The sequence below is a fragment of the Ostrinia nubilalis genome, chromosome 28 (assembly GCF_963855985.1).
Source record: "Ostrinia nubilalis chromosome 28, ilOstNubi1.1, whole genome shotgun sequence".
NCBI lineage: Eukaryota > Metazoa > Arthropoda > Insecta > Lepidoptera > Crambidae > Ostrinia > Ostrinia nubilalis.
In genome coordinates, this window is record NC_087115.1 from 4,810,490 (window position 1) to 4,827,174 (window position 16,685).

The following is a 16,685-nucleotide window of genomic DNA, read 5'->3' on the forward strand; positions in this document are numbered from 1 at the left end:
CAACCGTGCGATGTGGAAGTCATTGGGGGAGGCCTATGTTCAGCAGTGGACGTCCTGAGGCTGTCCTTTTCAGCTGGTTTTCAGTGATACCCTTCACTATTGCACTTGAAGTTAAGTATTTTTCAGACGGATAAATTAATCTAATAATAACTGGGTACATACAGGGATATACTCTTAAATTTGCTAAAAATATGTGTCAACATTGTGCAGTCAGTTTTTTCAGTTGGTAGATATTCTTTAGAGTTCGCTATTGCTTATGAAGTCATGAACTTAAAAGTATTTTCAAACAATCAGTTTGATTCTGTGTGTGTAGATTCACTCCAAGTTGATTTGTAGTTCTTTATAGTCGCCATCGCTTCCAATTGGTTCGACCTTGACCGTCAAATACGTGGACACCACAATCAATACAGCCATTATTTAATATTTAAAGACTTGAACTTCAAACAAATATGTCGACAAGACTGTAGAAACCTGTTATACCTATGTAGGTGTATCTTAGAATTCTACTCAAGATTTTATAATAAATATCCATGGGACATTTTACACTACGCTTCTAGTCCCAAACTAAGCAAAGTTTGTACTATGGGTGCTAGACAACGGTTATAAACAAACTTAAACACTTTTTTTTTTGTTATTACATACATAATAATATACATTAGACTAAGAAGAGCTAGTGAACGCCAGACCTACGTTATTTTATAAAAGCTGAAAGTTAGTCAGCGTATGCTTCCAAATCCAATATAGGATATAATGTTGGTGAATTATAAAGTTTGGGTCATCGTGGCTTTTGAAGCTACCCTAAAAAAACTGTCTGGCAAGGAGTTGGAACGGTCAAAACTGTCTGGCTGATGAGGAAACTACTTCTAAGGATTTCCACGACTGGTCCTACGCTGCCCTCATCCAGGTACTTCAGATCGTCGGTCCACCCAGTGGGAGAGCCTGCCCTGACAAGTCAGGTGGCAAAAATCGGAACTAATAACCCAGTTAGTGATAGTAGCGTTTTCCTGTCAATGTCGTAGCTGGGACAGTTCAGTGTTGGGTGGTCAGCTATTACATTAAATTGGTCAGGTGTGAAGGTTTGAGACACCCTGTATTAGACCTACACTATTTGTTATCAAACATTGCACACGCTTTTTTAATCCTCTGTAAACACACCTCACACTTGCTAGTAAAGTGTTTCTTATTGCACCGTCTTAAGGTTCATAATGAAGCTAATTAGCACGTGTGTTTTTTATTATCGACTGCTCTCGCGCCGACCTGTGACCTAGACTGCATCAACAATACGTCAATATAGAGTTTATTGTTGAAAAGGCTTGGTATACAATTCATTAAAATATGTATTAGTAGGTAATTAGTAAGAATTTATTCCATTTCAAATATTAAAACCTGGACATGAGCTCCCCTGGCTTACCTGGAAGTCTTTAAATAGACTTCGGACGCCGTAGTAAAGACAATCTGGTCAGGTGGGGATTCTTGGATGGCTTAAACGTGGAGTGCGTGCGGTTTTGTTTCCCAGTCGATGAAGCGCATAATGTCGTGCCCAGAGCCCGAGCAACTGCTAGAAAATTTAATGAATGCTACTGACAACGCCACTTTTGTAGCGGAGTTTTAGGGCTGACACTTAGGTTACCTCTTAGGTTTGTTGTCGACAGGATAAGAAGAAGAAGAAGAATACTTTATCAAGCCAAAAAAAAACGTAAATATTACTTGAGCATATAGCAGCTATTTCCACAGAGTTTTATTGCTATCTAAAAAGGAAATAATAATATCAGTTAGAAGAAAAAACGAAATTAAATTATTAAGCATGTTAGTCCCTAGTGGAGCTGTTTCAAGTGAGGGTAGCCGTAGCCGGTATCTGGGGTTTTTTTCAGGGGGGGGGGGGGGGGGGGGGGCTGTAGGTAGGTAAGTATTAAAAACTAAAAAATATGTCGATTTCTTTGATGGTATGTGTCATAAAAGTACCTAACACCATACATTTATACAGTGTGAGTCACGTTAAAGTGTACATATGAAAATAGATGAAACTAGACCTATTTTTATCGACAAAAAAGAGGTCAAAATTTTTTTGAGATTTTTTTTTAATTTTTTATAGAATTTTTTTTCTTCCAATTACTTATTGTAAAGAAAACGTAATAACTTTTAAACTAAGCGGTATATCCTGATAAAATAAAAACAGTAATAATTCTAAATAACAGGCAATACTAAAAAAATACATAAAATACACAAAAAAGGCCAACAAATAACAAAAAATGATAATTTTTGAAAAAAATCTGCTTAAAAATTCGTGTTTTTTTTGGTTATTTGATAAATTTCTCTAAAAAATGCCCCTATAACTGGTGGTTTTTATTACTTTGTATTATTCTCTATCGTATTACCTTCGTAAAACCAAAAATCGCATGTCTCTATCCCTATCACAACGTTTGCAATGATCGTTTGAACTAAGCCTCTCCGAGCGCGCCATTCAACGCTTCGTTAACAACAAAACTGAAAATGGCTCAAGATTTGTAATTTTGATAAAGACAAGTTAGATTTCAAATAAAAACAAAAGATTTCGAAGTAAAATAAGCATTTTAGTGAAAATTAAAATTGTCTCTACCTGTAGCGGAGAATAATGTTGTGGCAGGCCTTTGTTCAAACGATCATAGCAAATGTTGTGATAGGGATAGAGACATGCGATTTTTGGTTTTACAAAGATAATACGATAGAAAACAATACAAAGTAATAAAAATCACCGGTTATAGGGGCATTTTTTGGAGAAATTTATCAAATAACCAAAAAAACACGAATTTTTACGCAGATTTTTTTCAAAAAGTATATTTTTTTATTATTTTTTGGCCTTTTTTGTGTATTTTATGTATTTTTTTAGTATCGCCTGTTATTTAGCATTATTACTGTTTTTATTTTATTAGGATATACCGCTTAGTTTAAAAGTTATTACGTTTTCTTTACAATAAGTAATTGGAAGAAAAAAAATTCTATAAAAAATTAAAAAAAAATCTCAAAAATTTTTTGACCTCTTTTTTGTCGATAAAAACAGGTCTAGTTTTATCTATTTTCATATGTACACTTTAACGTGACTCACACTGTATATCACGAACTTTGAAAAAAGTAACAATAATACGGTTCCTTGTTTCGTGATACCGATTATTCCAAATTTCCCAAGTAAAATAAATCGAAATAAAACCAAAATTATGCTGGTACTACTTATGCTAATTTATCTTAAAATTGGTCATTTATGTGAACTTCAGACTCGTGTCATATAAATTCTAGTGAACGAAACATATACCGAATTTAGGTCATGAGAAACTTAAATAAATGCATTATTTGTTTCATAACTTACATTTCAATTATCATAATTATTTAAAAACCAAGAAACCAAGCATCAAAATGTTATCCATAATATCCTTGATTCGGTATTATCACGAAACAGGGGACACCCGAAAAATAATATGTACGCTATTTCGTGAGTCAATTAATCGCAATTTTAAAGGAATTCTACGTATTCATTTAACTTTTTTCTAAGCCGAATCAATTGTCAAGGAACACATGAAATCACTATTACAAGTTTTATTTAAATGGACGTTCCTTCGCCTTTTTATAAGCTTAAGAAGTTGGAGCGCTAACCTTACGGTGAGAGCAAACTTTGCAAGCCGCACGGATGTTTTTGGCTCTCAGAGAGTTTGAAGCTTCGTATTGCACTCATTTTTGGCGCCACAATGTTGGTACTTGGTTTTTTAGATAGCTTAAGTAATAGAGTTTTTGTAGATGAAGAATTTTTATAAATATTATTCCATTTGCTTATTATTTGAGCTAGAAAAAAAACTTACGAACTTACGTACTATCACGAACTAGTAGCCGTTTACCTTATTGCACATACGAATATGAACAACTATGTATATTAATAGTGTAAGGAAAAGTAATTAAATACCAAACAACTTATAATAGACTTTGTCCACAATACCACATAATTAACTATACATTCTTGGAAATAGTCGGACGACTATAATCCGCGACGTCTTTCCTGTTCAAAGTCTACGTAAGAAACAGGTTTCTTGTCGCTTATCATGTTATTGTGAGCAACCTTTGAGTTTTTTACTTTATAGTGTAGGTGTAGTAATTAGTAACTAAAATAAACTCATAAAACTCATTTATTTTTGCAAATAGGCTTTTAAAAAGCACTTTTACATGTCCCAATATTGGGATTTAAATTAATGGGAATCAAAAAGATCCGGGTCAGAAAAGCTTCAAAAAAAAGAAAAGAAAGAAAATGTGGCGAATAGGGTACTTGTAGGGGTTTTTAGCCGGACATGTTTGGCTTTTTACGGACGTATCCGGCCAAATATTGTCTCATTTGGCCTGTTCGGTTTTTTTTTAAGATTTAGTACATAATTTGTTTTTGCACAAATTACTAATACTCCCTTTAGCCTCTCGTGGTAAGCTAAATATGTTTGTGTTACGAGTGGGCTCACCACAACAATAGTCGCGCGGCGGTGGGAATCGAATCCGCGTTCCACGGATCTCGAGTCGGCCAGTCCGACCCATTCACCTTTTTTTTTTTTTTTGAGGAGCTTTTCCAGCTTCACCGGGCAGAGTGGCGAGTACAGAAGGTACTCTAGCCGTTTGGCGATCGTCGGTGCGCGTGCCGACGAGGCCGAGTGTGGGCTTCGCGAAGCGAAGCCCAGGCTCGTCCGCGTCGGTCGCAGACCGACGTTCGCGATCGGGCCGTATCGAGCGCATAAGGCGCCCGATCAGTGGCGAACCCAACTAGAGGGTTGCCCACCGCGGTGTTGGACCAAGGTCCAGCCTACGGCGGGCTCACTCTAGTGGGCCCGATCGAGGGGACTACGGACGGACACGGTAGGCTCGGACCTCGGCTCAGGCCGTGTCCGGGGGACGGATAGGGGAGAACCGGCCCGGTACATGTCTGTACCGTCCGAAATGGAAAGCAGGGCCTCGTACTCGCCGGCGAGTACGGTGTAACGAGCTACTGTGTTGTGGAGTAGTTGGCGTGCTTAAGGCAGTGATGTCTGTGTTCAGAAATTCGGTAATAGGATACCCATTCACCGTTCGGTCATAGTCATAGTCATTTATTCCATAAACAATAACATTATCGTATTGGAAATATTACAATTTTTTTTATCGTTATCGTGACTGTCGTTTTATGTGGCTGGTGGGCCTTTTAAGCTAACTTTTCCCGGCTTTTAGGGTAACCATTTGCCATGTGGACACGTGGAGAGTGTAGGGCGTAGGTCAAAACAGGGTACCTAGTGGTTTGAGGGTTTGACAGTTTGACTGACTGTCGTTTACGGTGAAAAAATGGCTAAGTAAAGATTACACGTTTTTTCCCCTCTACATAATATCAGGTTGTTGTAGAGATAATTTAACAAACATGTTCAGCTGGTAATTTGTGACGTAGAGACTAGAGATCTTCAGATACTAACGTTAGGTTCTGTAGAGCAAAGATCAAATTCGATTCAATTTCAAGTTGAATCAACCAATCACAGGAAAGAATCTATGACTGAGACTGAATAAAGTTTACCTTTAGTCGGCCGATTTAGTAGTTAGGCCCGATTCGAATGTGTATGCGGTATTGGCCGATACTAAATCGGCGTAATGTGCGCACTTTCATATGTTTGTTATGAGGACATTGTGTCCTACTGATTAACAGCCCGTCTCAATTAATCAGCCGATAAAAAGTCTGTAACCTGTAGCTAGGCTAGAGGATACAGAATTTAGACTCTACCAAAAACTTATTCGTAAAATATAAGGTACTTATATGTATAGGCCTATCTATACATATAACTCAAAGATAACTGACTGACTGACTGATTGACTGACTGACTGACTGACTGACATAGTGATCTATCAACGCACAGTGGTTTGGCCACTGGACGGATCGGGCTGAAATTTGGCATGTAGGTAGATGTTATGACGTAGGCATCCGCTAAGAAAGGATTTTACGAAACTCCTAAGGGGGTAAAACGGGATCCACGCGTACGAAGTCGCGGGCGGCCGCTAGTTCTGAAATAAAACTTTTCTTAGCAATCGTATTATGAACTTTAAGCTCAGTGATCAGAGCCGGCAAGTGAAAGTCCAAGTTTGCCAACTGAGGTAGTAGATTTTTTGCAGCTTTAAATCTGTTTTTAATAAGTACCTACAAAGACTGCTTTGCACACAAACTTTCAATTATTATTTCACACTTTTAAGGTTTTGACGTTGCCTTATGTCCTATTCCAAAGTCAGAATCTATCTCTATCGTATATCAATTTGACTGTCAAAAAAGTTACGAATAAAGGTGAAACTAACTCTATCACTTTTTTAGTTAGGTAATTTATCACCAATCAAGTGCTGAATCAATTTGGATGATTTTTGGTATCGAATCTACCTATAGGATTTAGGAGCGATAAGATTTTATGACTTAGCGACGATTTCGTAGATTTGTTGCATAGTTTTCGAATTTAAATTATCTTGTCCTAAAATACGTCAATAGAAATCCGCATTATGCAATTATAGCAAATTGCAATCCCTTTCTTTTTGACACACATTGTATATCCATTGCTGCCTCAACATACGTCACCATATCACAACTATAATTTCGAGTCAGCGATGGATGTGCAAAGATTGTCACATTGAAAAAGTCGTCATAGAATGGCTTAAAAAATGGCCTCGATGATGGCGCGAAATGTTAAACGAATCGATTACATCACTCTTATCTATTGAACAGCTGTCAAAATTGTTATAGATGGCGCTTTACACGCCTAAAATCTCGTTTCCAAAGCCGACAGATAAAAAAAATATGCGTAATTTATCGCAATGATATTTAAAATACATGATTTGCACTAAATTGTTTTCAACTTTTAATTCTTGTAAACACCTACTCTACTATCATGCATGGAAAATTCCATAGCAATAGATAAACAAACTTACCTATTAAAAAGGGCAATCCAAAATCACTTCACTGAATCAAAAAATGTCCAAAACACAGATGAGAAAGTGCGAAAACTTGTATTCACCAAAAAAAGTAAACAACACTGCGTCGCCGAATACGGGAGACGGCAATTTTCTACGTAGCGGATAGAGTTTCGCGCGTACTGTTTTTGGTCGGGTTATACGTTGGACAGAACGAATGGAGGCGTAGGCAATCGAAGCACGACTGATTGTGTCGTATACAACCACTAGCGAGTTGTAAATACAGTGTGACGCCATCATGTGATATTCACATGTTAATGATAAATGCTAATGATAAGGCGGCAAATCGGTAGCTTCTCTTCATAATTTGGTGGCATTATTGTAAGATTTAATAATAATTTTGTGTAACTCAATACGTTTCTTGATTTGAATTAACTCAAAACTTTTTACGGCTTAGTTACTTAGATAGCCAAACTTTTTTTGGACATTTTAATGTTTTTTTTACAATTCAAAAAAATTATTCAATACTTAGGCCATTTTCAGGGCACACGTTCCAAATATGGCTTGCTTACCCTACCACTTACTATTTAATTAATTAATTTAATTTTTACTGCCATTTAATTGGTGCATAAGGCGAACTTAATGCGCTTGGGCATTCTCTTTTATTAATTAAGATAATTGTAAAATGTTTGAGCCATTTTAAGGGCTATATTTCACCGGGACACCATGGCGGCGCAACCAGTCGCCGCTACCAACAAAATGTATGCAGCTTTGCGCAACCAAACGGACAAGGTGAGTAACTCTCTATTTAGAGCTGTATATGTTACGGTCAAAGTGATAAATGTGAAAATTATGAATAATCGCCGGTTATTATGAATAATCACCGCATGATTTGGTAAATGTTATTAATATGAGGTCATTTATGTGTGTATAAAACTAAATAGGCGGCTTAGGGGTGGCCCAAGGGCCACCCCCGCCGCACCTTAACCTATTTTTCACTTTAAATCAAAACATTATGTTATAGGCATCATGGAAAAGTAATATTATGCAAGAAACATTCCAAACTCATTATGCCAAATTATATTAATATATGATATCAAAACGTTCAAAAGTTTGGCTGTACACGAGCACGTACACAAGATGTTGTTCTCTTTTATGAAATTTGTTAGTACTAAGGTTGAATTATTAAATAATCACTGTTATATGTGATTAATTTATCACTTTAACCGCGACTGTCGGTAATTATTCATAATAACCGGTTATTATTAATAATTTTCAATTTATCACATTAACCGTAACATATACATTTTGTTGGTAGCCAGTGGCGGCGTAAGGGGTAGGCGACGTGGGCCACCGCCTACGGCCTCGCGGAACAAGGGGCCTCGCGCATCAAAAATTTTGCTCACATGTCAAATTCAACTTTTAAATACTATTAAATATAAATTTTGATAGCTAAACAATGTAGTTAAAAATTTTTTTTCCAAACAAATTCAGCCATAATCAGACACAAAATTAAGCAACAACACGGTTTTAAGTGACAAACATTATTCTTTGGCGCAAAATTCCTTTAAAAATAATCATTGAATCAAGAAATCAGAAACTGTCAATGAATAGACCATTGACCCGTTTTTTTTATTATTTCATAAAATCCGTCTTCAGGTCGCCACAGAACAAGGCCTCGCGAAATCTGTCTTGCCCACATCAAATTTAGGTCTTGCCCCGCCACTGTTGGTAGCCGGCGACTGGTTGCGCCGCCATGGTGTCCCGGTGAAATATAGCCCTAATGGTATAGTACCAAAATTGTTTCATGAGAAGTTTCATTTTTTAAGATAAATTTTAGCTAAAAAATCCCTAAATATGGACATTGTAGGTACATAGGCTACGTAAATACGTATCACGTCGTATTTGACTGCTTGTTGACCTTGGCGGAATCAACTTGGTTGTTAATTTCAAGTCAAGTATACTTCTGGCATAGATAATAGGAATATAATGAGAAACATCCGCTTGTACAAAACAGTAAATACAGAACTATAGCTACTTTTGGTTGCAAAATAGACTTTAATACAATTGTGTAAGGTCCACAGAGTGAAGCTCGATGTGCTACTATACATAGGCACTGGAAGAACGTATTTAAAGTTTACCAAAAAACTAAAATTACATAAAAAATACAATCTTTTTGACGATGACTCTAAAAATTATACCCCATATTCTACGATTCTAACCTAACTAACGATGCTTATTTAGGAGAAGCAGCAAATCGAACGCACAGCGTTAGATAGAGCTCTGTCTGTCTGTCGTCACCCTGTGCGTCCACGCGCACTGTGAGACCTCATAGTAATGTTTGTGAATTCGGGGGTATAATGTTATCTATCGATCAACTATAGATGGCGTAGTAGTGGCGCACAAAGTAATAGTTGGTTATGAATGCAGTAGGATCCAGGTTCGATTTTCGGGTCTGTTAACCAAATCAACTTGCATCTTAGGGTGAGTTGCACCATTTTTATTTATTTATTTAAGGCACAGCTACAGAGAACAAACAATAACAACTTAACAACAATTTAACTTTAACAAACGTCAAAAGTCTGTCAAACTCCATAGAAAAAACAGCGGTTATCGTTACAGTTACGGTTAAAGTTAGATGATGCAAAGCCCTTTTATTGGCTAGTTCAGTGATTCGTCCCACAACACGTTCGTCCCACTGGGACGAAACACTGAATTCAAAAAAGTATATATTTTTCGTTCTGGATTCGTCCCATTTAATTTATTATTTAACATAATGAGATTTAGTACCATCAGAAAGTCAATGAAATAATGATATTTTTATATTGTGATTAAATAGCGATACCTAATTATGATAACGAGTGAAGGACTTGAAAGAAAGATTAAATATTTTTAATTCTATATTTTTACCAATACTCGATTGACCAACCGTAGTGAAGAGGCCAGAAACTGCGAAATAAAAAATTCTTTGTAATATTCCAGGAAAAAATGAACGTGTAATAAAAGAATTCATTTGTGAAAAAAATTAAAAAAGTTCACAATAAAAGAAAAACTTCTTTTGGTACCGCTACTCCCCGCTATGGCGTTATTTGGGAATAATGAAACATTTTTAAATTTTTAAAATATTATTTTATATGAGTTGTAAGTTGTAACAGCCGAGTTGGAAAAACCTGGAATTCCTACCGAAAGTTCCTACCGGGAATCAACCCCGGGACCTCTAGGTCTGAAGCAGGTGGTCTTTTACCACTTGACGATAGAAGGCGGTTAAATAATAATGAATACCATTGACCTCTATAGTATACTATCTACAAGGTGGATACACGACCACATAAAGGTAGCAGGTAGGCGCTGGATGCAGGCCGCTACCCAGCCAGATTGGCCAACCGGCCATTGTGGAAATCATTGGGGGAGGCCTATGTTCAGCAGTGGACATCCTGTTAAAGGCCGGCATCGCACCTGCTGTAACGCCCCTGGGTCTGCGGGTGTCTATGGGCGACGGTAATCACTTACCATCAGGTGATCCGTCTGCTCGTTTGCCTCCTGTCACATAAAAAAAATCCTGTGGCTGAAATTATGATGATGATGAACAACCAACCTCTTCTTAGGCCGCCTTTGTGGAGTGGTCCGAGTGAATCCTATGTCAATCTTCTTACGTTCCTTCTTCCTTTCTTTGAGTCTCTTCTTTCTTTCTTGTTCTCGGCGTTTCTCGTAGTCGCTCACTGCCTTATTTTTGTCTCTTGTGAAGTTGGAGGCCTTGGTCTTCTCCTGCTCGTCTGAGAATAAAATATAAAATTTAAATAAAATTCCTGAGAAATGAGGAGATTCGCAGTTCACAGGAGAACCAAAGTGACCGACATAGCTCGCAGAATTGCTAAAATCAAGTGGCAGTGGGCGGGGCACATAGCTAGTAGAGACGACGGCCGTTGGAGCAGAAAATTTCTAGAGTGGCAACCACGGGCTGGAAAACGTAGCGTGGGCAGGCCTCCTACTAGGTGTACCGACGATCTGGTAAAGGTCGCGGGAGGAACCTGGATGCGGGCGGCGCAGAGCCGTTCTTTGTGGAAAACCTGGGGGGACTTGCTGTGCCCGCAACTTCGTAGGCGTAAAATTGAATAATATTTCCCGTTTTTGCAACATTTTTTTTACTGATCCGTCTCTATGTATTGGCTTAGTACCTAGTGTAGAGTGATGTTAAATATAGGCTACAGCCTTCCTCGGTAAAACATGGGCTACTTACTTATCCAACAAAAACACAGAACTGACGGCCGATGAGACAGCAATGTTCTGGAGTGGAAAACGCAGCGCACCCTTAAGGGGGCTGGATGTAAGCCGCTACCAACCGGGCGATGTGGAAATCATTGGGGGAGGCCTATGTTCAGGAGTCGACGTCTTGTGGCTGAAATGATGATGATGAAAGAAGGTATTACTCACTTGAATCAGGATAGTCGTCCCAATGCCCGAGAGCCTTCCCTTGGAATTTCTTCTCGGTCTCGTGGAGCATGTTACACAGATGTATGATGGTCATGCCGTACTCTAACATGTTCCGATACATATAGAACATGTACGATATTGGTGTCTTATAACGCCATGGCTGGAAGAAAAAACTATAAAGTACTCGTATTATATAAATGACAAGAGTGCGTGGACTTTACCTGTCTAGCTCGCACTTACCACGTATCATGTGAGTTATAAATTACTGTATTGGATTGAAAAAGAGGCTGACAAAGGTGACTGAGTTTCTTCCGCCACTTCTTCTCAGCACCAGCCCATAATGTTGTCCCGAAGTGGTGGTATGGCAATCTATATTTGGGACGTGTATAAGTGCCCCGGAAAGAGCCTTTGTACTGAATACTATTTCATTTCATTTCAAAACCGTTGAAAATTCAGTTGTTCTTTGACTGAATTCATACATAATTAATCATACATTGATGGGTCTTAAATTTAATTCACCAAAGTTACATTATTAAATTGTATGTTATAGTACTTATTATATTATTATTCTGTGGTTATAGCGATAGCGGCTGCGGCACTTTTAATTATTGTTAGATAAAAAGTACTAATTATCTACTCTATCGCATTAGATTAACCTGTTAAGTTAGAGATATGATTGTTGTTAATAAAAATAAAAGAAAAATTCAGGGCCTTTTAAAATTGCAATAGAACACACAATGCACGCATATTCAAAAACTACTTATTTGTCTTGTCGCCCGCATGCCCTTCCCTTTGTACCCCTTAAATACCCCTCACCTACCGAGCATTGTTCGGTAACATTCGTGTTAATCTAACTGTACCCTGTCACAACAATACCCTGTAACAACCGTACCCTGTCACAACCGTACCCTGTCACAACTGTACCCTGTCACAACCGTACCCAGTCTATCCTCTACTTTTGTATTACTAAGTAAACGGGGTCATAAGACCACTGACCTGCATATAGTACTTATTGTACATAATCTGGTATATCTCAAGCATCATCTGGTATCTGTACACGATGTCGTAAATGGCATATCCCATCTCGTACTCCACTGTTTCCACGTAGAAGTAGCGTAGGTCAAAGTACCTTCGGATTTGAGGCATTCTGTGGAAGAAAAGGAAACTATGAATAAATATACGTAATAGGGATGTTTCATGGGTCAAAAAGCAAGAGTTTTTATTAGTCCGTCAGTTAACTTATCAAAAAATACTCTACACGTATTTTTCACTTTTTCAAACTAATGAAAATTTAAAGAGATAAAGCGCGCCAAAGTTCATAAGAAGAGGCCCGTGACGTCAATGCGTGCATAAAAGTGCCGCACGTTGTGACGTCGTGCGGAACTTCAACGCACCATAACTATGTAATTATTTGTTAGATTGACAAATAAAAATATATGTGTCCAATATTTTTTTATATATTAAACATGACAGACTAGGAACATTTTTTTAGGAAACTAGCCTATATTAGGTTTACGCCCGTATTCACATTACTATGAGGTCTCACAGCGCGCTTGTACGCACATAAACCAATCACAGAGCTCTATTCAACGTTGTGCGTTCACTTAAGTAAGCAAGCATCGTTTGTGAATACGGGCGTTAGTCTCCACTGCAGGAGCACGACCCTCTCTAATTTACCAGATGAAAATAAAATATTTGGCCTACACTCCCCACGCTGGCCAGACTGGTTGGGGAGACCTGATGTTCTCTTTGTTCCTGTCTCTTACAACACCCACAAAAATAAAGTAAATAAGGATGGTCGTTGGTCGTGCTCCTACAGTGGTGACAAGGTCATGACGCATATCTTTTTTTTTTTTTTTTTTTTTTATGTGATAGGAGGCAAGCGAGCAGACGGATCACCTGATGGTAAGTGATTACCGTCGCCCAAAGACACCCGCAGACCCAGGGGCGTTACAGGTAGGTTATCAACGATAAGCAGACATATCAACTCGGAAAGGGATCAACACCGTGTGGTTAAGTGTGCGTTGTGGTTGCAGTATGGAGTTTCATACAAAGAATACTGACCAACTCGTGTTGATACAGTTACGACCCCTTTCCGGGTTATTAAATGTGAATGACCTGATGATAATGCTGGATAAACCACATGAACTACAAAATCGCTACCTTTATGAGGACGCCAGTCCACCTTGTGGTTGGACGTCACACGCTGCGTTTTCCAGTACGTGGCCTCCACTCCAGAACCTTGCTGCCCCATCAGTTCTGCGTACTATATATGACCTGCCCATTGCCACTTCAGCTTGCTAATCCGTCGGGCTATGTCAGCGAGTAACAGGAAGCTGCTGGATGCAGGCCGCTACCAACCGAGCGATGTGGAAATCATTAGGCTGGCCTATGTTCAGCATTGGACGTCTTGTGGCTGCAATGATGAGTCGTTTTCAACCAAGTCGCTACACAGAGGCACGTGGCTTTGTTAGGACGACACGTGGATTTGTGCGCTTTGGTCAGTGGACAGATGACCTCGTAAAGGTAACAGGAAGGCGCTGGATGCAGGCCGCCGACCAACCAACCGAGCGATGTGGAAGTCATTAGGGGCCGTGTTCAGCAGTGGACGTCCTGTGGCTGAAATGATGATGATGACGACTCACGCGGTGATGTAAGTCATGCAGATGAAGTAGCACGCTCTCTCGTTGAGCTCCTGTGTGTACACCTGCCTCTCGATGTACTTCCTGAAATACCAGAGGTCCCACCGCCTGCTCAGGGCTTCCAACTCCGTGAGGTCAAACTTTTTGTACTCTGCAAAAGCAAATCAAATCGGCCTAAAAGTTTGTAGTCTGCGTCTGTCTTACAGCACACATAGGGCTGCCAGGTGTCCGGCTTTAGCCGGACGTGTTTGGCTTTTTACGGTCTTGTCCGGCCTGTCCGGCTTTTGTTAGGCTTTTTATGTGGCTGCCGTGCCAACTGAAAGCGAGCTGCAGAATAATATCAAGCGCACGCATCAGGATGTCGGGCAACCGATGACGATAGTACCCACTCGTGAGCTAGGTATGATACTAGAATTAGTGTACAATTATTAATGGGCCCGGTCACATGTCCGGTTTTTAGGGTAAAATGTCCGGCCAAATTTCAGTCCGGCTTTTTGTGTTTTTGGACCTGGCAACGCTAAGCACACAGCAAAAATATTTTTTTATAAATAAACTACTCACTTTTGCTAACATTAAAGAAAGCGAAGGTCTCTGGAGTGAAGTCATCTTCGTGCTGCGCTAATACTGCCAACGCATTGTTGTCTATGGTAGAGTTTGCTTCCGTTCTATAAACTAAAGGAACACAATATCAAAACTGTAGCAACACAGAAAAAGATTTCATGGTTTTCCTTTCACTTGATTTATCAAATTTGTTAAAAAAACGGGACCACCTACTCTAGTTCCCACCGCTGCAACTTCTGTGTAGCTAGGATCTGCAGCTCGACCCGCAACGAAATTAATCAGAAAAATATAGGAGTCTTAGATGTATATGGGAGGAGTTCAAAACAAAGGTCTGTGTAACCTTTAAGAATAAGAAAATATACGCACCACGGACAGTAAGTTTCAATTCATCATCATCATCATCATCTCAGCCATAGGACGTCCACTGCTGAACATAGGCCTCCCCCAATGCTTTCCATGTTACCCGGTTGGTAGCGGCCTGCGTCCAGCGCTTCCCTGCTACCTTTATGATGTCGTCGGTCCACGTTGTGGGTGGACGTCCCACGCTGCGTTTTCCGATAGTTTCAATTATGTGTAACAAAATCTCTTTTTTTTTTTTTTTTTTTTTTCAAATCAAATCCAATTCGTTTATTTGTGGAACATAGGTAAATAAAGACTTGTCGCGACAAAATCGGTTCGATCACTGACCTTATCAAGTTCAAAGTGCAAGCTTAATGTACAGGGTGTAATTTTAACAGAATTTAGTCGGTTCGATTAAATTTTCGGGAAAAACTATTAAAAATAAAGGAATGTTTTCATTGGGTGACATTTTACAGTAGGTATTAAGACTTAAGAGTATGTACTTATCAGTACATTTCTTTCAGGTGGCATTTACAAAATTCCACCGTTGTAAGTAGGTACTACCACAGAATTATAGCCATTAGTTGATAGGGGTGTTATGGATAAATGTAGTTTCGGTTATGGATACGGTTAAATTATACCGGTTTCGGTTACGGTTACGAATATTCATAACATCCCTGTTAGTTAGTAGGTACTTCGTCTCACCAAATATTGCGAATGTAAAATAAAAATTCAAATCCATTTCTTGTTTCTAACATGTCGAAATAACTATCATGAATATTAAAAACATGTTTTATTATGAGCAAACTTGAATATACTGCTATCGCTAGAACAGTTTTAACATAATTTACAATTTTAATCAGTTAATAATTGGAAATTTAATTAAGATGAAGCGTAGCATAGCGCCAGTTGTGACCGCGGATTCGAATCCCTGTAGGGCAGGGACGGCGAACATTTAGGGCTCGCCACCAATCACAAAATTCACTAATCTATACTAATATTATAAATGCGAAAGTAACTCTGTCCGCCTGTCTGTCTTGCTTTCGCACCCAAACCACTGAACCGATTTTGATAAAATTTGGCATAGAGATAGTTTGAGTCCCGGGAAAGGACATAGGATAGTTTTTATCCCGGCTTTTGAAACAGGAACGCGCGCGATAAAGTTTTTCTGTGACAGACAAAATTCCACGCGGGTGAAGCCGCGGGCACAGCTAGTATAATAATAAAATAATCAATATTATGTGTTTTGTATAATGGCTATCGTATTTGCTCTTATCAGTAATTGGTGCCACTGCACTGTAGACTGTCATTGGTTCCCAAACTTATTTGAGACGCGCCCCCTTTCGACCATAAAAAAAAATCCGTGCCCCCCTCCTCCAGTCAAGATTATTTATTGGTCGTATCGAGCAGTCTGCAATCCATTCTCTCAGCGGTCGCAGGTTTTTTATACTTAAGTACACAGATGGCCCGGGCCCCCCTTTAAAGGTCTTTGCGCCTCCCCTGGGGGGCGCGCCCCTCACTTTGGGAAACAATGCTGTAGAGTAAGGCCCTGTCACTCGCTAGTGGCGCTCTTGTACGATACTCTTAATAAAACATTAGATGTTAATTTGTTATTTTATGGCACATCTATGACTACACCAAACATAATTTTTGAAAAGTGGAACTTTGAACCTAATGGTTTGCCATCCCTGTCGTAGGGAGTTATTTTTTTTTAATGTGCATGATCAATTAAACCCACAGTCATGGCTAGGATGCATGCAGTTTCAGGCAGTCTAGGGTGGTACATGGCCCTGTAAGTGCCTA

At 39.0% G+C, this 16,685-nt stretch overlaps 1 protein-coding gene across 1 annotated transcript; it reads right to left on the minus strand.

Moving 5' to 3' along the window:
* Positions 1–9,798: 9,798 nt before the first annotated feature.
* LOC135085419 (uncharacterized) lies at positions 9,799–15,695 on the minus strand. The gene is made up of 7 exons (XM_063980207.1): positions 15,588–15,695; positions 14,544–14,654; positions 13,986–14,133; positions 12,337–12,487; positions 11,341–11,500; positions 10,505–10,682; positions 9,799–9,858 (listed from the first exon to the last, which is right to left on the minus strand). Exons 1-7 carry the CDS (start codon positions 15,622–15,624, stop codon positions 9,816–9,818), a joined length of 828 nt encoding a protein of 275 aa, XP_063836277.1. The 5' UTR covers positions 15,625–15,695; the 3' UTR covers positions 9,799–9,815.
* Positions 15,696–16,685: the final 990 nt, after the last annotated feature.